Below are 23,136 nucleotides of genomic sequence, written 5' to 3' on the forward strand. Positions count from 1 at the left end.
GCCGGCGATTTATCACGAGATTTTGAATTTGTCGCCAAACAACCGTGATGGCTATAATATGCAGTGAGAGATTTGAAACTCACCAAGTAGAACTTGCAAATTTATGAAATTTTCTGTATGCAAATTTTATGAGGCAAATAATGCGAAAAATGCCTTATGCAATGGCTCTCCTTGTTTTAATAGTTGGCTGCTGCACTTTTGGGAGAATCTATTAGTGACATACTCAACAGTGTCGACCATTTTTCTCGATCGTACTCGCCAATTACAGCTTGTGGGTAGTGAGTTTCACTGGTGATAGACTGTGAACTTCGCGTACTAGAGTCCTCGGTCTTTTGATTAGTAACATCCTCTGTAGGACCTATGCCCTGTTTGAGTTTTGAAACAGTACTATTGTGTCCCGCATCATCCTCTGAAAATATAGCGCTAACGGTTCTTAATTTCAAGTCACCAGGGGCAAACATACTATTTCGCCTTCCAGCCAACGTCAGAGATTTCGAAGGCGAGTGTTTGTTTTGCAAAGAATGCACGTAGCTAAAGTCGATGCTTTTGCCTCTTATGTGTTCGTGCAAACACTCGTCTTCTTCTTGCTTGAAAGAGATGCTGGATAGAGACATTTTTTTGCTGAAACTTCTCCTAAGCCTTCCGCCGCGGGTTGGAGAGGATTGGACAGAGCTGTTGGTGTTTCCCTTGTTCGCAACTGTGTGCAAAAAAGCTGTGATCTGCGAGTTGGATCGAGAATGATGAATGTGATTCGATGCTTGCGAATGGCCAGCATTGGAAAACATTGAACCAAATTTAGATGGTGATTTCGACGGAGACTTTTGGGGTGATCTGGAAGGATATTTGAAGCTTCCATTAGCAGAGTTTGTGATAATTGATGTCATGGATTTCGTGGGAGAGTGATTGCCGCTTGTGAAGCTCATCTCTTTTGATAATCGTTTCAAATTCGTTGAAACATCATTTTGTTTCAAGATGCTTTCCATGAAATCTGCGGTATCGCTTTTATCAGTCAGCCCCCCTTCTTCGCGGCGAAAGAGAATGTCAAGTTCGCTGACTGTGTCATCGTTGTTGTGTCCAAGAAAGTCATCAAAGTCCAATTTAGGTTTTTGTGCGGGAAAGCTGAAGTCGACTTCTGGTTGCAAGCGATCCTTCGGCTGAAACAAAAGTCCTGGCAGAAGCTTGGGGCTTGATTCGCTAAGAATTCTTTCGCTCTCCAGGAGCCTGTCGCTATGGGTCTGCCAGTCCTGAAAATTGACTTTTTTCAACAACTTTGGGGTATCTGCGTTTGTATCAAGGGGTTTGCTCCAGTCGGGAGCCTGCGGGATGTCTTCCAAATCATTTTCTTGTAACAAATCCAGGCCATCTTCCGTTACTGAACTTGTGGGCGGGGAGTTGTGGAGCTCACTAATGCCGGAGTTCCACTTGTAGTTCTTGTCGTCTTTGTCAGAAGCTCTGAGGGATGGAGGCAAAAGAGCACTGTTAATACGGTGAACAGCATTCTTTTCCATCAGAAAGGCATCCTCATCGAACACCGTAGCCTTTCCATGATCGCTAAGTAATGAGCTGGAGCGCGCACTTTTACTGCTAACATCGCGGTGTTGTAGATTATGGGTGACATTTAGGAAACTCTTGGAGTTGTCCTGGATAGTAGAGAGCCTTGTGACATAGTGTGCCTGGATGCTTTCATCCATTTGAGGCGTTTCAAGTACAGCTCTATCTTTGCTAACCTTATTCTTGGGTCTCATTCTGAGGAAAGACCGCACCTTTGGCTTTTTTGATATCTTGCGGCTTGGATCCGCGAACATTTGTTCCTGAGCCGAATTTTGGGATGCTTGCGCTTCTAAACTGTGCTTGACTACTGAGGTTGCAGACGCGCTCTCAGAGCCAGAGTACGTGGATGAGTATTTGTTCATCCAGTTCTGGTGGGAGTATATTTCTTGAAAATCATGCTCCGGGGTCAGAGTTTGCGAAGAGTTTTTCATTGCGACAGTCTTTGTCGCTACTTTTGTTTGTTCGTTGTTCCCGGGTTCCATGTCCCCGCCGGGACCATGGACTTTGACGCTTTCTTTTGTAGCGTGTTGAGGCGTTAATGATGAGGAAGCTCCACTCAACAGTAGTGTGGACAGAAGGATACTCAAATGCGCAGTAACAAGACCAGCCCTTCCCGAAGAAATATTTGTGGTTGGTAATCGCTCAATCAAGAACTTAATGTAGCAAACTCCGGACCCAAGTGTCATCGATAGTGGAAAAATAGAGATGAACTTAAAAAATAGTTCGTCCCGAATCGCTAGCGCTATTTGAACCATTGCATTCATTATAGCGCCGATCAGAATTATTATCAACGCTGCCTCGTTGAAGCATGACTCCTGCGGTCCCACACAAAGCACTGCTATGGAAAAGGCGCCACTAGACAGGCTCAACAATGCTGCGCAAATTCGAGTTAAGCTTAACACTAAGTTGCATGGCTTTTTTCTTCGCATAGTATGAAGGTATTGCCAATAGCTTGGTTGGCTTTGCAATCCAGAACCGCTCGGTTTTCTAGACTAATACAAGTGACAGTACCCGTATATGAGAAATAACAATGCAAATCCTGTGGAATACTGATGAAGTGGTTATCATAAAATGGGGAACTGTTCTTAGTGAGGGTTCATAGTGAAAGTCCTATGTTTATGATATTCCAGATCGGGATATCGGTGATTATATAATCACGATTTTCCATACAACAGAAACGAGTGGACTTAAGTGGTAGACCCCACCTAAGGGCACCTGGGCACCTATTTGCTTTCCACGTATGTTAGGCAACTGCAATTTTTGTGTGGTTGCTTCACCAGGGTGCTATCGAAGGGAACGGACTTTGTCCCTTTGCGCTTTCATGAGAGTACAATTAAGAGTATTGCATTCAGTGGCGGGGCCTGTTTGAAGCTAATCGAACGAGGCCGAATGGTAAGTCTACGGAGCTAGAAGAAGGGGATACGCAGGTTTTAATCTTCAAGCACATTAATGGGACGGGGCTATTTTCTGAATATTAAAGCATGCGGTTAAATTATGCTGACGTTGTCTTGAATAAAACTTAAAGCTTATCCGTTTTTGGCAATGCCCTTCATAGAGCTTCACGTAAAATCGTTGAAATTTACACAGCCGCTTGTGGATTTTGGCTGGCAAGTCGAAATATATATTTAACCACCTACTTCCCTGGTCTTGCTGTGCAGAGAGCATAGTCTTCTAGTTTCTTTTCCGGTAGAGAACAATTTCTGATTGTTTGAAGTATCTTCTCCCGTCTTCATCGATGATTACCAAACTAAGATAGTTCCTGATGCTGAAATGGTTAAAATTGCTGTTAGGCGTCAAATCGTAACCGCCCAGGAATAGCCGGATTGGTATCGTTTCGCCTTTTACAGGGGATCCGTCCATTATCTCGTAGCGAATGGAAGTTGTATCCGACAATTGGTTGGGCTCTAGGCCACATGTCTCTCGCGTTACAAGGCTCAGCTCCATGTGTTTAACTTTCAGTCTCGTAAGCAAGAAGTATATCCTTCCAACTATGACATCCTTCAACGAGTATTGCGACTTCGAGTATTCAAACTCGATGTGAAGGCAGTTTTCAATACCTATATCAAGCTTGACCGGCTTAGCGTCGTCTGAAGACTTAGATAAAGCTGGAGCAGGAGGCTCACTGTTGTAAAGTAGGCACCAGAAACGCTTGAACTTCACAACATCAGTTGATTTGCGTAATACGGTGACTTTAACGTAATATGAGACATCGACGTTCTTGCCTCTGTAAGAATCATATCGCTTTTCGACATCCTTGAAGCTGAAAGGAAAGCTTTGAGAGTGCATTAATTCCCCCTGGGGGCATAAGTCAGCAGAAAGGCTCAAAAATGTGTCGACGGGGCGCTTCTTGTAATCAGAGCTAGACTTTGAAATATCGACACTTCCGATTAAGCTAACTTTTACTCCAAGGTGTTCAAGCTTACGGCCCTCCTTTACTCTCAAGGTAACAATGCCACTTACGCTCTCCCCGTCCTCATAGACTGGAAATCTATCTTTCAACGTTTTCGCGGTAGAGTTATTGGACGCATTGGCAACCTCAACATGTTTCCTAGATTCTTCTCCATCAAGCAGGACTTCTATATCGATAGGCGACTTGAAAAACAAACTCATTTTGGCCCTGCTTCTGTTCGGTGCGACTTAAGAAGGGTTTCTGGTCACTCAATCGCCCTTCTTAGTTCAGTGACAGAACCGATAGTTCGTATATGATTATATTGGTGACTTAGATAGTGAATCGCAGCCTTGTACGTTAATAGGCTTTCACAAGCACAGGGGCTGTGATGTTCTAAGCTGTATCTGCGCCGTTTTAATCAGCTTGCGAACAAAATAATCTAGCGTGTTTATCAAAGTTGTAGTATGATAATACGATATGTACAAGTAATTCAGGTTTTTTACAGGCTCACGCAGAGTTCGATCACTCCTCTTTAATGAGCGACGGGTCGTAAACGGTCAGCTTTTCCAACACCCTGCGGTCACCTTGAAGCTCTTGAACCCATGGGCTATCTTTCTCCAGGCCTTGTTGAACCCATTTCTTTGGCCAGTCATTTTCTTCAGACTTCGCGATCTCAAGGTCTGTTGTGCCGTCAAAAGGCCTCACTTTCTGTAGTACACAGCTGGCAGCAGCCTTGCAGTACTCTTCAGCCAAGTACCTCCTTCTATAATACCGATATATGCGTTCCGGGATGTTTAGAAACCCCACTAAGTTAGGCATCGGGATGACTAAAATGGGCTGGTAAAATAAAGCTGGGATTCCTGTGATCAAGTCCCGGGCGACGTTTGGGGAAGAAAGTTCTTGCGGTAATTCCGCACTTTCATAGCCTTTGGGTGATATGTACGGCTTGGGTACAGGTTTGGGCTTCGCAGACCCTTCAGGATCGAGATCGGAATCCTTCGCGCTCTCGGCTTCAGCACTTTCATTTGTTAGTGCAGTTTCTGTATTTGGGGTTGCATTTTCGCTGACTTCGTTGGAGTTCTCGACTTTTGCTTCAGTCTGAGTGGCTCCGGAAAGAACTTCTGGGAGAGCTGGCGCTTTCTCGGAGGCCGCCTCTGTCTGGGCATTTGTTGTCGCGGTAGGCTCTAGAGGACCAAGGATGCCCTCATGCACACCTTCAATATACTCTTTATATGCACCTCTGCCGATACAAATAACTCCCCCCGCCATTTCTGGACTTGAAACAAGCGCATCCTCGGCTACTACCTTGTTGCTTTTGTTTTTGTTTTTATAGTACACTCCTAGAAGGTTCTTGTAGTCAAACTCAGCTTTGAACTTTTCTGCTGCGGCCTTCTCTATCTCCTGGTCTAGTCCTTCAGACGACCGCATATGCTGCAATTTGCCTGTCAGAGCACGCTTGCATCTGTTCCAAATCTTTTTCTCGTCATTCAAGCGTTTTATGTCCTCCTCATGTTTGATCAACTCTCTTCTCAGTTCTCGTATGCGCTCAGCGACTTCCGCCCTGATAGGGCCCTGTTTTTCTTCTGTAAAGACTTCGTAATCGATGCCGCTACTGTAAAGAACGGGCTTTACAAAGCGTCTCCAAACAGACATGCTTGTATCTAAGTAGTCGCTTGGAGGAGGTGCAACAAACACGGTAACTTTTCGAGGGACCTCATTTACTGGAAATTTCTCCTCAGATAACGGTTCCACAGTTTTGCACCATTTCTTGACGATTTTCTTTTGCTGCTGCTTGTCGTATACTATACCAGAGACTGACACTGTGAGCACCGTCCAAAAGATCATCCAATTCCTTGATGGTAAACGTAAAGTAGGTATTCCCATGGCTTTAAAGGCAGGGTTGCTGTACCCTGGCTTCTTCAAGATCTTTGGACCATCTTGAGGCGGTTTAGGGTTCTCAGAACTTGACATTGGTCTCGCAAAGCAGGTTCACAGTAAGTCTATGGATTATCTAACAAGATTCACAAATTTTAGAAATTTTAGAACCAGCGTTTACCGAAAAATTTGAAAATCAACTCTCTTTAGAGCACAAACATTTCAAAGCTTTTCATCAGTACAGAACATGCCGATGCTGGGAAGTACATCATCCAGTTAAAGAATCTTCCGCGTACTATGTTTAGTTGCTAAGCATCCAAATTGCCCGTATTATTCATGCAGGGCAGCTGGGTTAGAATCATTACACTTCGTAAATAAGATACCTTCATAGTGCCGCTAGTAGCACCGCGTATGAACCTGGACTCTGCTTGTACTGAACGCGCAAGTTATGCTAGGTTCGCATTATATCCCAAAGGCCTTTGTCAGCGAACTGACCTCATGGCGGCCCACCATATGTTACTTTGATATATAGCATCATGCCAGATTGCCATTTATGAAACCGTACTATTACTTGGTTGATCATCATCGTTGGAGTCGTTGAGAAGATCATGCAGTTTGACCCGGGACTGCTCCGGAACTCTTGGAGGATTAACAGCCTGCTGACACGATTTTTCGCTCGCGAAGCTTGTATGCAGCTTGGGTTTAGAGTTCGCAGGAGTGCCCTTTTGTACGCGATTATCGCCGAACTTGAAATCAAGCTTAAAAATTTCACCCGTTGATTTAGATGTCGCACCAGGCGGGGGTGAGGCGTTGGATGCAACATTGAGCGAGCCGGGCGGGGTGGCCTGGCTGGTTGCTGCGCTTCCGACTCCGGAAGATCCAACGGGAAATGAAAGAATGCTGCTGGTACTTGAACTGTTGCTGGCTGAAGGGCCGAGGGACACCGCGCTCACGCGCCTGCTGAAGGTCAAAGGAGAACCGTTCTGATTAAAATTTGGACGCTTATTGCTTCCAAATCCATCCAAGAAGGCGATCGAAGACCTCCTGGAAGTGCCACTCGAAGGGCCGTTCTTCGCGTCGGCAGAACCTCTGTTCTCAATTGATACCGAGGTCCTTCTTGATCGCGGCCGAGGGCCGGAGTTCAGCGACGGGAGTTCGGATTGGCTCTTGGAGTGCGGCAGGGCATGCATTAGCGAGTGTGGGTGGGATTGCAGTTGCTGCGGTGCATGCTGGGAGTGAGACGGCCGCTGCAGCAAGGGCTGAGCGGGGGCGTAAAACTGATTGACTCCGTGAAACGGTGGCGGGGGAAGCGGTGGCTGGGCGGGGCCTGAAGACATGTTAGCATAGGGAAGCATGTACATCGGCTGTTGAAGAAAAGTCACCGGCGGAAGCGAAGTCGAGGGCAGCGCGCGCGATCGAAGTGGCGGCGACAGCGAGGGCGGTGTGCTCGATGCGCCCACGGTCGCGGACTGCCGCGCGGGCGCCAGCGACGCCCCGGGCGGCGTGGGAAGCGCGGAAGGTAATGCATGCGACACGGAGGAAACCACAGAAACGGGCTGTGGGCCTGCTGAGTGCGGCGCGTACGCGCCGGGGCTCTTGGCGTAGGCCATGGGCGGCGACAGCGCGCCCGCGCCGTTAATGCCGGGGTGCGCCGGGGAACTCGCGGTGTTGACGCTTGTCAGCGAGCGGGCGCGCTTGCGCTTGTTGGCGCCGCCGTTCCACCAGTTCTTGATGGCGTTGTCGCTGCGCCCGTTGTTCAGCAGGCGCGCGATTTCCGCCCACTTCTTGCCCAGCTTGTTGACCAGGTCCTCAATCACCGCGCCCTCGTCGTCCGAGATCGGCGACTTGTTGAGCGACGGCTTGAGGTTCTGGTGGTACCGCTCGCGGCACTGCTTGGGCGACCGGAACTGCAGCGACGACGCGATTCGGACCCAATTCTGCGGGCCGAGCTCCTGGACCAGCGAAAGCAGCGCCCTGTCCTCGGCCGGAGTCCACGGACCCTTCTTGGTGTGCTTGTCCATGCAAGGAAAGGCCAAACTGTCGAAAAGAAGGGACAACTTGCTCTGCTTCCAGTGACTTGGCGGTGTGGCACTGTGGATCTGTACCCGAAACCCTGTAACCTCGGACCGTCCCTAAAAACGTGTGGGGTTCCGGCGGTGAACTGGAATGAACTAGCGTTGGTTGGGAGACAAAACACCTGTTATCCTCGCCAGATTGATTTGGCTTTTCTAAGTCCACTTTTTTTCTTTTCGGCCATGCCAAAATCTGTCTCCTTTGTATGAGCGTTGAAGAAGCCTGTACCGTCCTTTCCTTCCTCCAGCCCTGTACTGAAAAATTTGTTCGATGCCTAAGACGCCTGCAGATGCATGCGACAACAACGGCTTACCAAAGCAACTGCCATCGCTGCGTTCCTGCCGTGTGGTGTTCGCACCTGCCCGCTTTGGCGCACCTTCGTTCCCTTCGCCTGCTGCCGCTCAGATCCGCCCGTTAGATCGCCGCAGTAGTCACCATGACTTCCATACCGGATGCTGCAGCGTTCCTAGTTGCCAGCCGTAACGGGCGTCGCACGGGATATGTGCGGAACACAGCCACGGCGGTTTCTATGCGTGATTATGCATACGCTCGAGCACCTGGCTGATCTGCGGGCGACTCCCGAGAAGCCGTAAACGCCTGCAGTGAAAGGAAGCTTCGCTATCGCCGCCGCTGGCCGCCGGCGCGAGCGGATGCCCGCAACGCAGCGAATGCCTGTTTTCTAAACGGAAGTCGCGCCGAGCACAGGGCTGTCCAGGAGCTTTACAACCAGGCCGTAAATCTAGTCCCTCTTCTTCTATGCGTGTTTGCACACGTCATGATGACCCACACTGCTAAGACGCGCCGCAGCATATGGCCGACGCGCCGTGCATGCTAAGGGGGAATTTAAAATTCTTTTCATTATGTAATCAGAGGCCGTCTTTGCTGTTGAGAAGGGCTAGGCTGTTCTGCATTCGCGCCAAAAAAAGATCTGGCGTCCAAAGAAGAATGGTGCATGATTCTTAACATTTCTGCTGCAGATCTTGAGTGCGTGCTACGGGCGGGATAGAAGCTCTCGAGCGCGGGAGACCATGTGACGTGGACGCGGCGGTGGGCTGGATAAGAAAAGCCCGTGGCTCGGCAGCGGAGACCCTGCTTAAACGTATATGCAGAAGAGGCTGCTCACGGCCAACGAGCGGTTCCTGAGAACGACGGTTTGAAACGTGCGTTGGGGAGCGAGCGCGCGCGGCGGCGAGTGCGGAGGCGCGTGGAGGCGCGTGGAAGCGCGTGGGCTGGCCGCGCTACAGCGCGGCCAGGCCGTTTGCCGGTGCAAAGTCCGAGAAGTCCAGGCGATAGATCTGCGTTGTTGGGCCGAGGCCGAATACCGCGCGGATACGGGCGGCGGCCTTGTTGTGTTAGCAGGGAGAGGGAGAGAAGGGGGCAGAAACAGTGGCGCGCGATACGGCGGACTTTCCCTCGGAGTCGGCGCGAGGTGTCGTCCCGCGTTCTGAACGGCGAAGTGTGATAGTAGAAAAAAAAGGAATGCCGCGATGTCATCGTGCGTGATGTGGCGGGCCTAATCCGCTAACCGGCAGCGAAGCGCGGCCGCGCAGCGGCGTCGCCACGGAAGCCCCGCGAGCCAAATGCGCGGAATTCGCCGCGCTTCCGCTTACGGTATCAGAGCTGGCGCTCGGAGTGCTGTTGTCCGGCAAGGTGCATGAGGAGCACGTGAGCGAGGTGCGGGAGCCAACGGCAGCGGAATGGGAGCAACGGCTGCAGAGGTGCGGTGTGAGCGCGACACGGGAGACGAGAGGCTGGAGGCCAATTACGAGAGATGGGTTGGCTCCGGAGGCATCGAGCACGTGACCGGCAGGTGCCGTTCAAAGTGCTACAACGGCCGGCGGAGCTGATCCCGCTGCTTTTCAGCTTTGGTAAAACGATATTCGGTTTATTCATAATATTTTACGTAAGTGTGCTCTAAAGTGGTCGGAGTCCTCGAAATCATAAATATTGACAAGCCTGGGCGAATAGAATAGAATAGAATAGACGTAGACGTAGTTGGATCCCCAAGGCGGCTGGGGACAGTGTATCGGCGGGTTTGTGTCTAGCGAGTGGAGCAGCGGGCAGACGGGGCCGGTCGAGCGTCCGCGACAGGGAGGGCCTGCCTCCGGCAAAGCTCAGTTGCCCTCGTGCTCGTCGCTCCAGTTCAGGTTGAAGCGGCCGTCGGGCACCTGGTACTGCTGGATCTTGTCGATGACCTCCTCGGCGGTGGTGGCGACCTGGATGATGCGGCCGTTCTTCTCGCTGATGAAGCCGCTCTCGATGGAGTGCTGGATGAAGCGGAGCAGGCTGTCGAAAAAGCCGTCGGTGTTGAAGAGCACGACGGGCTTCTGGTGGATGCCCAGCTGGGACCACGTGATGCACTCCATGATCTCCTCCAGGGTGCCGTAGCCGCCCGGCATGGCCACGAACGCGTCGCTCTCGGTCGCCATCATGCGCTTACGCGTGTGCATGTCGGGGACGATAGTCGTCGAGCCGTACTCGTGGCTGAGCGGCGTGGAGCCCTTGTGGTTCTCGACGGACTTGCGGATTTCCTCGTTGAACGTCGACACCGAGGCCTTTCCGGTCGCCTCGGGCGCCTCGGACTCCTCAGTGCGCTCGCGCGCCACCAGCGCGTTGGGGATGATCCCGTGCACGAACCCGTCCACGTCAGGGCCCATGGTTGCGCGCGCGATCTCGCCCATCAGCCCGGTGGTGCCGCCACCGTACACGAGCTTCCAGCGCATGGAGTGCAGCAGCTGGCCCAGCTTGCGGGCCTCGTCCGAGAACTTAGGGTCCTTGCCGAACGAAGATCCGCAGTAGACGCACACAGCTTTTTGCGATTTGATCTCAGTCATTGTAGCTTGGGAGTTGGCGATTTGGTGTTTTCAAGGGGCGATCGAAAGTCAGAGAGGCAGCGGTGGATGGCTGGTTCTTTGTTCCGTGTTGGGAATGGTTTATTGAGAAAGTGGACAGAGCGTTTTGCAGTTTCAGCGCCGGTCTCTTATACTTGTTTCCCGTTGACTTGTTTGGGCTGGAGGTGTTAGTCCTCGGGGACAGATAGCTTAATTTTTGGGTATCTGCACGTCACTAAATCATTAACGAAGCGAAATGACCCGTGCGGAAGGACCGGGAACCTGGTATTGGAACTTCCACCGACTCGCCCCGGCCAAAGAGGCACGGGCTGAGCGAAACAGACGCCCGGCACAAGCGGTACGGCGCCGATGAAGGCGTCCCAGCACGTAGCTCAGCACTGCGATATCGCTTTCGTCCATAGCTACACATGTTTGTATGAGACCGGGCCTTGACAGCTGCGCCTGGCCGCTGGCACCGGCTGGGAACTGCCGGATGTTTCGGGCGGGCCGGACTCGACGCTTGCCAGCGTGAAGCCAATGTTGCGTTGTTATCGCAGCGATGCCCTGCACGTGACATACGCCGATATAAATTTGAGCCCTCGCTGCCGTGGCGACGGCGCGTTTGGCCGAGCTCCGGAAGATCTGGCAAGGTGCTAGCACAGGCAGCTAACTTTCTAGGATTTTCTGCCGAAGCGTGTTTCAGCCGCACGAATCTTTGCCATTGCGAACACCCAAGCCCTCACGCCGGCCCGCGCGGCGCGAGGGCGCCAATACGGAAAAGGTACTGACACGCGCGTCCGTCGCCTTTACGCGACTTCTTCCGCGATAGAATCCCGGGCTCAGGCAGCGCAGGCGCCGCCGCAGATCACATGCTTGCTGCGGCGAAACTAGCGCGCGCCCGCTGGAGAAGACAGAGCACCAGCGTCCAGCAAAAACTCCGTCGCGGTCTCATGCACTATCGGGAGCCAGCGAGAGGCCCTGCGATGATCTGCGCGACAGACGTGCGGCACCCGTTGGGTTTTGGAGCGTTCGTACACAGCGACCAGCGCATATAAAACGAAAGATTGCCGCCAGGGGAAAGGAAACTGTCTTGGCACCCAGGGGCAAAGCGCGGCCTTCCACCGCGTGAGGAAGCGAGCTAAATGACTGAGGAAAGGGCGGGGAGCCCCCTGCAATGCACGGGAGCGAATTACTGCCAGGCGCTCCTGCCACGCGCCTTGCCGAGCGCCGCCCGGGTGGCAAAATTGCTAAACTTGGGTCGGCACTCCAAACTTAATATACGGCGCTCGCCAGCCCCGGAGACAGCAGTGCCAAAATTTCCAGAGAATATCGGGTCACAGTGGCTCCACAGGGGCAGCTTCGAGCTGCGAGCTTAGTTGCGCATCGCCGGTTCGGAGATCCGTCGAACGTGATACAAAACGTGACCTCTCTTCTGCGGGAGCACGGCGCCTTTGGCTACAGCGATTAACGGCATGCCCGGACCGACGGCGCACGAGCTTTGTCAAGGATACAAACGCCTCAGTGCGAAAGCGGGCTCAAAATGAGTCGTTTCGGTCTTTACAGCACGCATCATGTGGAGCGGCTAGTGAACATTCCAGCGGGAGACAGGCTCTCGTGACTTCGTCTTCAGTGATACGATGAAACCACATGGGTCTCATGGGTCCTCTGCTTGGTTTTCAAAGAGCACAGCCGCATAACCCACAAGGTAGAAGCGCGCTGCCGTCGGAAGCCACTGTGCCATACCAAGAGCGTGTTGAGTACTGGAGTATGCGGAAACAGCTCCATCAAATCCCATTTTGAGTTAAGAGCTGAGGACATTAAAGTCTCGGCGATCTCGCAAACCTTTTGAAACGCTTCTGCTTTCTATCATCGACAACATCGATCTACATCTGTGAGCCCGTTGCCGTCCCTTTGCAGATACCAAGCTCCCAGACAGCTAGGGAATAACACAAGATGCCCAACTCACAGGGCGTCGTCCACGGCCACATCCACAACTTCAACAGCGTTACTTACATCCATGGGCATGTTCATCGCAAGTCATCAGTGTCCGAAAGGCCGGCCGGGGTCCTGAGGGACCTGGCCCCCGAAGGCGCCCAACTGCAGGCGGAAGAGGCGCTGGACTTCCACAACGGTTCCGAGCTTGCGCAACTGCCGCAGGTGTCTGCCCCTGTACCGAACGCGCCTCTGTCCCCGCCGGGGTCGAATTCGGATGTGATGAATGCCATCGCCACGGACCCCAGTCTCTGCTCTCAGTTCAAGGATTGCCAGCACTTTGAATTTATGAATTACCACAATCTCAATCTTTTCGGCAAAAACAAGGCGCCTCCGGCCTCCGACGAAACGCTAGTCATGCCCGACAAACGGCGGAAGCTCGCCGACTGCTCGTGCCACCCACGTGTCGTCGAAATATGCTGCGAAGAGGACCACGAATTCAATGGACAGCCCTCTGCGTCTCCGTTGAACGAAGATCTTGTGCTTTTCACCAACAACGTCGAGGCCAACCGTCCTTTGCATCAGACTGCAATTCCCATTGTCTCGAACCTGCCGGACCTCATAGACTGCGACTTGACGTGTGCGTCTTCCAATCCGGAAGATGATCAGCTATTTGAGAAGCTGTGCGAACAGTGCGTGGACCTCGACCAGAGCGAAAACCACCACTCTCACAATCATACACACAACAATAGAAGCGCATGCGAGCCTGTGCCCGCTGCGCCTTCAAACCCTACCTCCTCCCACGACCATGTCATCAACTCTTCCTCTGACATGAAAATCCTCGAAGATTTGGCAAACATCTCTAGCATGTATGACTTCCCCTTTGGTAAGCATATTCACTCGCATGACAACGCGATCAATGGCGATAACATCAACCTACTCCAAACTTCACTTCCTGGTCTGAAGGCCGAGAACTTGGACGAACAACTAAACAAAGCCCATCACCACCATCGCATTGAAGTCCATCCGCATCCTGCTCATCAGGGGTCTAATACGCAAGATCCAAATTTCAGCAACGAACGGAACTCTCAACTGCCCGACTTCGGCACATTCATGGATTATGGAAAGATCCACCATGGGACCTCGCAACAGGAGTTTCCGCCACCAGATATGAGAAATCACACTGTAAACTTCAATTGGAGCTTCAAAGACGACGACTCCAAAGTTAATTGTGGGTGGAATCACTGTCCTCAAAAATACGATTCACTCATTGATCTTCAGTCACATATTTTGAGAGACCATATAAGCGAGGGCACAACTGCCACTAAGTTACCAACGCCTAGGACCCAGTTCGACTGCGAGTGGGATAACTGTGGTTTCGAGGGAGATGATATGTGCACCCTAATCAACCATATCAATGGTAAGCACGGCATAGCGTTCAACATGAAGTTTCTAGATAAAGACAAGCTAGAAGAGCAAAGTGAACAGCATCATATGCTCCACTGTGACGAGGCTTGCGATGACTGCCGCCCTTGCAAAGATCACAACGATGAACAAGACCACACTTGTCGATGGGAAGGATGTATGCAAGTTTTCAATTCCTGCGAGGAGCTTAATGGACACATTGAAAAGGTTCATATCCCTCGGGGAAAATCCTCCTATGTCTGCGGGTGGGAAAATTGCGGCAAGGTTATTACACAAAGACAGAAGCTTTTAAGGCACTTACGTGTTCATACCCGGTACAAGCCTTGTAAATGCCCACATTGTGCTAAAACATTTTCTACTCAAGATATTCTTCAACAGCACATTCGCACGCACTCAGGCGAAAAACCTTATAAGTGCGTCCACTGTGGGAAGGGGTTTGCGACTTCAAGCTCCCTGCGGATTCACATCCGCACCCACACTGGTGAGAAACCACTGGAATGCAAGGTGTGCGGTAAACGATTTAATGAGAGCTCAAACTTGAGCAAGCACATGAGAACGCATGAGAGGAAATACAAATGTGGAAAGTGCAAAAGGAGTTTCGACCTGCAAGAGCAGTTAGAGGTGCATCAAAGTAGATGTTACTGACGCTTCAAGAGGTTTAGGAGGCTGTGCGTACAACTTCAAGAGATAAATTTAGGCATTATATATTGCATTAAAATACTTCAAGTATTGAAACGACTCCAAAATCAATCGGACTGGTTTGCGTTTACCGGAACGATCTTTTTATAAAGGTAGGAAACTTTGCCCCAATCATCAACGCCTTCGTCTAATTCTTCTTTTATCACCTGTAAGCTGGCGTCTCTTATTAAACCCCAAAGGTGCTGCCTTTCGTCATGATATTTTTGGCGGATTGGAACTTCAAGATAAAGAACGCCTCGAGGGCTGAGAAATTTTGAGATCATGTCCACAATCCATTGAGGGTGTTGTGGCGAATACACCGGATCTGCAATCAATAAAACGTCAAATTTGTGCGCCCCATACGTTTTTTCAAAAGAGTCGGGGTTTGTCCAGTCCAAGACGTCTGCATATACTTTCAAGTCGGATCTCGAATTACAGCAATTAATTTTAACATTCTCTTTCAAATTTGTGACAATCTCGGGCAGATCTGTTAAATGCATTGAACAGTTGTGACCGCTGTTACTCTCAAGCATTTTGAGTACCAAAGAAATTCCTACAAGTCCCGTTCCCGCGCCAAGTTCAAGAATGCGGAGATCCCTTTGCCGCTCAAACTTGGAGAAGTTTTCGCAAAGCTTTCGAGCCAGCACCAAAGAAGCACCCCACGTTTTTAAACCAAGATTGTCAGAGGTTAAGGCAGGTTCATGGAGCTTAACGCCAGTTCGCAGCCCACCTATTTTAAAAATCCGGTTCATAGCGGGTTGCGCGGTGCGACCGCACTTTTCGGAAATCCTCATGCTAGCTTCCTTCAAAATGCGCTCATTGACTTGGTCTGCAGTTTGCATTTTTTCGTACTTAGACAGCACCATTGTATAGTACATCAAAAGGTCCTTTCCATCAGCAGTCGAAGCTAGTCCTGGTACCCGGGCACAAATTTTTGCCGGCGTATCGAGGACGCTCATGCCGAAACCAGAACACCAGCTCGCGAACGCCTCTATTTGTGAGACCGTGATGTCCTTTTCGCGGCAAACAGATTCAACGCTTCGATCTATGGTATCATCACGCTCACTAAAGTTAACATTTATCGACGGCCTCAGAAGAAGCAGAGCTGTTAATACAACGCTTGGAGGAGCAATCGCAACATGCGGTAAATCTATAACTCCAATAGGTGCGTCCACCTCTTCTTCTAAATCCCTGTCATTGTACGCGCTTTCTTGCGGTTGAATTACTGTAACTAAAGTATCCGATGAGATGCTTCTCATCTGGTTCCCAGCACAGGCAGAAGGCTTTTCAGAGCCCGAAAGAAAATCCAACGGATCAAACATGCTCAAGCACGCTCAAACAAGCGAAACGACGCACTTAGGCTAAGCGGTTAGTCGGAGGAAGTTGCAGCATTTCGCTTGGTTAAGTAATGCCATATTTGATCAGCACATATTTATGAGTACTATCATGAATACAGCTTGAGTACACCTTCGAATACTTGGGCAAAATCGGATAGAGAGCTAACAAAGGTCATAACAAAAGCGGCTGATGCATAGAAATAAAGACAGTAGAAGAAGACCAATAAAGACTCACTGACGGCATTTTTGTGCCAGGATTTGAATTTCAATATTGATCTTTTGCTTCTATCTCCCAAACTTTAGGTGCGGATATTCGTAGACAAAGGCTCAATTGTATTAACGAAAATTAGATCCCGAGCATACTACAGAAAATTTGCGCTAAAGTTTGCTTACATCTTGGAGAGAATATCGGCTACTTTCACATCCAAGCACCTTTTCTAGTGAATGCGTGAACGCCGTTGATCAAAAAGCGCGATTAACTATTTTAACCTTGTTTTTGGGCGTCTCACCGGAGTTGATAGTTTACTACCGAAGCATCACTGCTAGATGAGCTTAATTGTCTATGGAGATAAAATTGACGATGAAAACAACGAGAGTGTGGTTCTACAGGATCCTAGCTCTCGATCACTTGTAGTCATGAACCAAGAGTCTGGAGAGATATCTTTGTTGCGGCAAATAAGGGGTCCTCAAAATGGCTCACGACGCAAGGGCGGCACCGGGTTGATATCGTCGTACTTCTGCCCTCAATGCGGCAGCGAAATAGGTTGCGGTTATAACTTCGCATCATCCCCCCCAAGCACAAAGAAACCATCGGGCTCATTTGTTCACAAGAACTACTTCAATCTTTTAGAGCACAGAAGCTCTCAAACGCAGCTCCCCAGTATCGAATCGCCTTCGGCAATCCCTGCCTCACTTTTTACCCCTGGCTACTATCAGCGGTTTTTCAAAGAACTTTCATTACTAGGGAGTGGTGCTCGCGGATCAGTCTTCAAGGTCGAGCATGTATTGATGGACAACCATTTGGGGGTTTACGCCCTGAAAAAGATCCACATTGGAAACAACCTCTCCTGGCTGGAGAGAGGCATGAAGGAAGTCAAGTTTTTGAGTGCTTTGACCCACAGCAGCGTCAATCTCATTACATACAATCACGTCTGGCTTGAAATGGACAACGCGAGCGGCATAGTCAAAGCACGCAATGGTGAGGAAGTTGGACCACCAGAAAGCGTACCATGTGTTTTTATACTACAACAGTTTTGTTGCGGTGGAAACCTTGAAGAAGTTGTACTGAATAAAGTGTTCGAAAAGTTTACTGATCATGAGTCCCCCGAAGCCCGTAAGAGGAGGTTCAGGTTGAGAAGAAGCGCAAATGCCCACGGTTCAAGACAACTCGGACTTGGCACAAACCAAATACTCTCTATTATTCATGATGTTGCGTCGGGGCTCAAAGAACTCCACGACCTGAACATTATCCATCGTGACCTAAAACCTTCAAATTGTCTACTGCTTGAAAGTTACGAGGCTGGAAAGGAAGGCTACGGTGACAAAAGCTTTCCCACAGTAGTAATTAGCGATTTTGGTGAAAGCCAGCTCGGGGGGCAGCCGCGATCAGCCACTGGAGCGACCGGAACCTTAGAATTTACTGCTCCCGAAGTTGTCATAACAAACTCTGAAAACTTGAGTGCTAATTTGCCTCAATTCAGCTTTCAATCGGATATGTACTCACTGGGGATGGTGTGCTATTTCCTGGTTTTTGGGGAACTTCCTTTTGGATGTCAACAAAGTCTTCCAGAGCTTAAAAAGAACATCAAGCTGCTATCAATAACCAAAGAGGGACTCTCACAGAAACATGATGACATGAAACTTCATCCTATCGACTCTGCTATATTCGTCCTCATTGAAAAGCTCTTGAGTCGTGATGCTCTTTCACGCCCCACTGCAGGCGAAGTTAAAGCAGAAATCGCTGAAATCATGGATCGCCTGGATGACTGCGTATCTGCGACATTTGACGAAAAGCAAGAGCTTTTATCAGACGATGAAAGCGAGCTTCAGTCAATTTTCGGCCGACAACCGGAGGAGATTTCCGCAAAAAGTGGACCGTCCTGCAGTGCAATCATTGATTTGGCCAACGTTGCAACTGTCTTGATCGCAATTTGCTTCTTTAATGAGAAGTCGCTCATTCCATGCGTATGCGTCGCACTTCTAGCTCTGTCCTTGAAAGTCCCGCCACCAGCCCGTAAACTTTTCCTCATTACTGAGCTGACACTTCTCATTGTTGCGCATTTAGCAATATAGCATATATATAAACACATAACAGGAATCTAACCAGCCACCGGTGGCATGCTGAAAATGCGGCTTTTGCCCTCTTCACTCCCGACTCAAATTCTTGCCCTAGGGGTTCTCCGATCATAATCAACTCATTTCCAACTTTCTTGACCGAGTTTAATGAATACGAGTAAAAAGGTAATGGATAACAATGTTAAACGAAAGAGAAGCTTTTCAGCCTTACCTATAGTCCACAAGCTTCCAGGAAAGAATGCGGATTCGGGGCGAGCTCGGTTCTATAGCGTATCCTCCCAGATTGTTCCTCAAACAATTCAAGTAACTGACGACTTAGGCAGGAAAGCCGCGGCAACAGAGCCTAAGAGCTCGTCGCCAGCATTGGCAGATCTCTCGAAAGTTGGATTCCAATCCATCTATCGTGATCCTACTGTCAAGAAGAGTCAAAGAAGTATCAATACGCCAGAGCCATCTGCAAAACTTCACGCGACAAGTTCAAGCTCTTCAATAAAAAGTAGCACAATAACAAGTAATCGGTCATACAGGAGTGGCTCCAATACTTCGGGGCTGAGCCATAAACGGAGTGCCCTTTCGCTGTCAAACAAGCTAAGTGGTAAAAAATCGGTCGACACTTTTGACCGAGAGAAGCGCAAAATCAACGGGGTTGATGGCAGTTCGTCCAGCATCTCGTCAAGCAACAAAGAGCGATCCCGATTATTTACAAATACACTCACCTCTGCTGCCCGTAAACTATTTCACAGAAAAGATGGACGACAAGAGAAGCGAGGCGAGCAACTTAAGTCCCCCACAGCTGTAACATCCTCAACCTTTGGCCGGTTCCTGCACAACAAATATAGCAAACATGTGGGGAAAGCGACTGCACACTATAAATACTCGTCTGGAAGCTTTATAGATTCCGCGAAGTCTAATGCCAACAACCCCAGTACAAGCAACGACGTACCGCTGCAATTAGTGCAAGAGTCCAATTTAGACGCAAGTGACATTCAAATGCTACATGATCTCATCAAAAATCTGAAATCTTTAGAGTCTAACTATCGTACTTTTACGGTTGAAGAGCTGGACGCTTTGATGAGTAACGTTTGGGGAGTATACTGCAGCGTTGTTCTAACCCTATTCAAGAACCGAGAACTTTGGGAGCTTCCTGCCAAAATAGAAGATTTGAATAAGATTCTCTCATTTTACATCAAGCTAAAGACAACATCAAAAAACGCCTCCGCTAGTTCCAAGTTTTTAAGCGAAATCGAAGAATTCTTAACAACTTGCCTTTACACTTTGGAAAACCAAATTGTGTTCAATTATAGCAACGAAAACACAATTAACACCGCGTTAAAGAGGCTCTGCGTAATATGGGAGGTTTTTTACCAGCAGATATACCACAGCACAATAGCGTTGTTTCTGCCTTTGAGCAATAGTTTCCTTGTGGATACTCGATATTGGTCAGAGACGTTTAACGGTTTCTCCAGTGATGGCATCGGAAATAAACGAGCTGGTTCTCTGTCTTTAGACTTTCTTTTGCTAAAAAGCTTTCGCGACTCGATTGTGTCCCCGTACTATCAAAGTTTTATCAACAGTCATGAGGGCGCCAGCAAGGGATTCCACCTTTACATCATGAGCGAAGAAGAGGAGAAAGGTGTAACTCAACAGGATAAGTTGGTACTCCTTCAATGCTTCGGAATTCTTTCTTCCATACGAGGCACTGACATCAAACAAAGAGTTGTTGACGAACTGCTAGTGGGGATAAGAATGAGTATATGATTAATACATTATATTTACTCTTTTAAGCACCAGTCCCTTCCAGTGTCAACTTGATGAGAGCACAGTTTCGGCTCAAGGGCAATACCTATAAATGCTGCCAGCAGCGTTCCAAAAGAGTCTGACATAGATACAGCACCAAGCGTAAACTCTCTCTCTGAAGGATTAACATCGTGTATGATATTCATGAAGGTATGAACATAAGACGCGCCTCCTAAGAGTCCTTCAAAAAAAATCAGAAGCATGACAGGGTATACCGAATGGACAATATAGAACCATGATTGACAAATGACCACTGTTAAATTCAAGCCTTGGAGCACCGACAATAGGAAAAGCTTTTTTATTCTAATGAAGCTTCCACTTGATCGAGATATGAAGACACCCAGCTGGTAAAGCGTTCCATATGTCACGTAGATATCCCGGTATTTGTTGAAGAAAAAGGGATGTGTGTGGTCTCCATCTAGAGGGAACAGAAGCGTAGGTGAAACTGCTTGATTAATCAAATATTCGAAAAGGTAGACTGTGGAAAGAGGGAGCATGTAAGGTATAAATAAGGACCTCAACCGCGTCAAAGTTGTGTTGATATGATTTTTCAATGCCATCCATTTGGACGTGGCTTTATAGTTGTCAGGGAAAGAGTCGCTGCTTGCTGTGGACGGTTGAGCCGACTCAGTTATCTCACCCTCAATAGGCTGGTAAGAGTCCTGCGTATCTAGTCGAAAATACAGTAAAAAAGCGAAAGGAAGCACGCTGAAGAGAAGGAGTGAGATACCAACTGGGACTTTCAAAATTGACGTCAAAAGTAGGTAGGCGCCACTTCCAAGCAAACCGGCGCCCCCGGTTCCCGAACTCCATCCATTGAGGCTCGGATGCTGGTAGTAGTGTGTCAACTGAAGAAACGTAATCTCCCCTAATCCCGAGGAAAGAGAAGCCAAAATAATGCCACCAATACACACGCTCAGCTTTCCTCCAGAGACCAGGATCATTCCCACACAGCTCAGTATGATGAGGAGCGCAATACGTCGGTTGTGTGGCACTTTGTGAATAAAAAACGGTGCACTTAACTTTACAGTAAAAGAAGGCAAGATGTCGACCAACAGAATTAGAGACTTGGGCAAGTTAGGCCCTACTATATCGGCAGCCGCCGATAGAATGACCACGTAAAGCACATTATTGACAAGCCCGAATATCCAAAAATACCGGAACACAGTTGAGGATTCTACCATTGGTTTCAGATATGATATCGGAACCGATTTGTTTATTTGTTGACTTGATTGACTTGAAGGTTTGATCGCGGTCTCGTGACGAGAATGTCAGAATAACAACCACCTCAAATCTGCCAACGCGTGGATTTGGAATACTTCTTATTCTATGTATTTATTTGGCACAGCCCTGCTATTTATCACAAATGCTCTTTCAAGAGTCTCAGTCTTTCTACAGCACCCTCCAGGTAGTCATCGGTCTTGCAGACGGCGAATCTCAACAAATTCTCGGCAACCTTTTCATGCTCCTTGATATAGAACTCAGTAGGAGGGATTGCAACGACACCGAGCTCATTAATAAGCCAGTAAGAAATGCGGAAGTCTTTAGCTTTGGAGCGCAACTCTTCCGGGAACGGGTAGTCCTCAGGGATCTTGACCTTGGAGAAGTCTACGAGGACGAAATAGGTTCCTTCGGGCTTGGTGTAAGGGAGCCCTAGCTCATCGAATACACGAGTGAAAATATTGAACTTGTGAATGTATTCTTCTCTCATTTTCTTGAAATACCCGTTGTCGAGAGCAATGGGTAAGGCGTTAGCACACGCTTCCTGCAGAGGGGATGGCGACGCAAAACAAATACGGGTATGAGCCATGGAGGCGTACTCGAGCAGCTCAGGATTCAAAGAAACAATCCAGCCAATTCTCCACCCAGTGGCAGCGAAACTTTTGCCGGCGGAGCCAATGGTCAGCGTGATTTGGCCGATCTCAGGGCTCAGCGTAGCAACCCTTGTGAATTCCGGCGTGAAGTATAAGTGCTCGTATACCTCATCCGAAATGATCACAACATTGTTCTCAACACATATTTGGCCGATCTGTAGAAGCTCTTCGCGCGTGAAGACCTTCCCAACTGGGTTGTGAGGGGTGTTCAGGATAAGGGCCTTGGTCTTGGGCGTAATCGCAGCACGAAGCTCATCGTAGTCGACAGTCCATTCGGTTCCCTCTGTGGGGCGCACGCTCATCTCTTTGGGTGGGTGTAGCGGCACGTAGGTCACCTTGCCACCGGGAATTTGGATGTTAGAGATGTATTGGTCAAAGAAGGGCTCGAAAACAATTACCTCATCGCCGGGATTTAAAAGCCCAACTAGGCACGCTAGGATACCCTCGTTCGCGCCCGTCGTAACCTGAATGTTGTTGGCCTGCAACTGCGTGTTGTAGAGAGGCGAGTACTGCTTGATTAGCGAATTTATGAGCGACATGCGGCCTTTTGTTGGCGAGTACTGGTTCACCATAGCGTCGTCGAGGGCCTTCTGCGCCTCTTCGACCACGAATGCAGGCGGAGAATACGAGAAGAAGCCCTGGCCCAAGTTTATGAGGTCGCGACCCTTGTTTTGAGCATTGTGGGCTGCAGCGGCGGCCGCTTCGTTGGTCAATGACCACACATCCTTAGTAAGGTTCTGAGTTAGTGCCAAGTTAGGCACAATTTGGCGTTGTTTTCCTACACTCATGCTCAACTTTCTTGATAGATGCTTGATCATTCAAACGCCGCACGAAAGATAGCCCCTTCGAACGTCCTTACCCCAGGCTCGTTCATGGCGCTTTAATACTGGCCCGTCACTATCAGCGCCCAAACAATTATGGCCAGCTGAGGGAGCGCCACAGTGCGCGAAATTACCGACCATCACGTGGACATATGCCAAGGGCGCCAAATCACTACCACACGTACAGGGTACAGATCCGAATCGACGCCGACATTGTTCTAAAGGAGTCAGAAGCGATCTGGTTTTAGGTTTTATGTT

At 49.2% G+C, this 23,136-nt stretch overlaps 11 protein-coding genes across 11 annotated transcripts; 3 read left to right on the forward strand and 8 right to left on the reverse strand.

Moving 5' to 3' along the window:
• Positions 1-176: 176 nt before the first annotated feature.
• On the reverse strand, positions 177-2,480 carry IRC8 (Irc8p; the record flags this gene model as incomplete). Its single annotated transcript, XM_002556278.1, has 1 exon — positions 177-2,480. One exon carries the CDS (start codon positions 2,478-2,480, stop codon positions 177-179), a length of 2,304 nt encoding a protein of 767 aa, XP_002556324.1.
• A 742-nt stretch (positions 2,481-3,222) lies between these two features.
• Positions 3,223-4,161, reverse strand: PEP8 (retromer subunit PEP8; the record flags this gene model as incomplete). Its single annotated transcript, XM_002556279.1, has 1 exon — positions 3,223-4,161. One exon carries the CDS (start codon positions 4,159-4,161, stop codon positions 3,223-3,225), a length of 939 nt encoding a protein of 312 aa, XP_002556325.1.
• Positions 4,162-4,462: 301 nt separating this feature from the next.
• TIM54 (Tim22-complex subunit TIM54) lies at positions 4,463-5,911 on the reverse strand (the record flags this gene model as incomplete). Its single annotated transcript, XM_002556280.1, has 1 exon — positions 4,463-5,911. The coding sequence occupies one exon, from the start codon at positions 5,909-5,911 to the stop codon at positions 4,463-4,465; it is 1,449 nt and encodes a 482-aa protein (XP_002556326.1).
• A 455-nt stretch (positions 5,912-6,366) lies between these two features.
• KLTH0H10494g (KLTH0H10494p) lies at positions 6,367-7,836 on the reverse strand (the record flags this gene model as incomplete). Its single annotated transcript, XM_002556281.1, has 1 exon — positions 6,367-7,836. One exon carries the CDS (start codon positions 7,834-7,836, stop codon positions 6,367-6,369), a length of 1,470 nt encoding a protein of 489 aa, XP_002556327.1.
• A 2,166-nt stretch (positions 7,837-10,002) lies between these two features.
• On the reverse strand, positions 10,003-10,722 carry LOG1 (Log1p; the record flags this gene model as incomplete). Its single annotated transcript, XM_002556282.1, has 1 exon — positions 10,003-10,722. The coding sequence occupies one exon, from the start codon at positions 10,720-10,722 to the stop codon at positions 10,003-10,005; it is 720 nt and encodes a 239-aa protein (XP_002556328.1).
• A 1,950-nt stretch (positions 10,723-12,672) lies between these two features.
• On the forward strand, positions 12,673-14,721 carry ZAP1 (Zap1p; the record flags this gene model as incomplete). Its single annotated transcript, XM_002556283.1, has 1 exon — positions 12,673-14,721. One exon carries the CDS (start codon positions 12,673-12,675, stop codon positions 14,719-14,721), a length of 2,049 nt encoding a protein of 682 aa, XP_002556329.1.
• A 101-nt stretch (positions 14,722-14,822) lies between these two features.
• On the reverse strand, positions 14,823-16,076 carry EFM2 (S-adenosylmethionine-dependent methyltransferase; the record flags this gene model as incomplete). The annotated part of the gene is made up of 1 exon (XM_002556284.1): positions 14,823-16,076. One exon carries the CDS (start codon positions 16,074-16,076, stop codon positions 14,823-14,825), a length of 1,254 nt encoding a protein of 417 aa, XP_002556330.1.
• A 561-nt stretch (positions 16,077-16,637) lies between these two features.
• IKS1 (protein kinase IKS1) lies at positions 16,638-18,383 on the forward strand (the record flags this gene model as incomplete). Its single annotated transcript, XM_002556285.1, has 1 exon — positions 16,638-18,383. One exon carries the CDS (start codon positions 16,638-16,640, stop codon positions 18,381-18,383), a length of 1,746 nt encoding a protein of 581 aa, XP_002556331.1.
• A 150-nt stretch (positions 18,384-18,533) lies between these two features.
• Positions 18,534-20,144, forward strand: BIT61 (Bit61p; the record flags this gene model as incomplete). Its single annotated transcript, XM_002556286.1, has 1 exon — positions 18,534-20,144. One exon carries the CDS (start codon positions 18,534-18,536, stop codon positions 20,142-20,144), a length of 1,611 nt encoding a protein of 536 aa, XP_002556332.1.
• Positions 20,145-20,158: 14 nt separating this feature from the next.
• On the reverse strand, positions 20,159-21,367 carry YHC3 (amino acid transporter YHC3; the record flags this gene model as incomplete). Its single annotated transcript, XM_002556287.1, has 1 exon — positions 20,159-21,367. One exon carries the CDS (start codon positions 21,365-21,367, stop codon positions 20,159-20,161), a length of 1,209 nt encoding a protein of 402 aa, XP_002556333.1.
• Positions 21,368-21,543: 176 nt separating this feature from the next.
• On the reverse strand, positions 21,544-22,875 carry BNA3 (kynurenine--oxoglutarate transaminase; the record flags this gene model as incomplete). Its single annotated transcript, XM_002556288.1, has 1 exon — positions 21,544-22,875. The coding sequence occupies one exon, from the start codon at positions 22,873-22,875 to the stop codon at positions 21,544-21,546; it is 1,332 nt and encodes a 443-aa protein (XP_002556334.1).
• Between the last annotated feature and the right edge of the window lie 261 nt (positions 22,876-23,136).

Source organism: Lachancea thermotolerans (assembly GCF_000142805.1).
Source record: "Lachancea thermotolerans CBS 6340 chromosome H complete sequence".
Taxonomy (NCBI): Eukaryota; Fungi; Ascomycota; class Saccharomycetes; order Saccharomycetales; family Saccharomycetaceae; genus Lachancea; species Lachancea thermotolerans.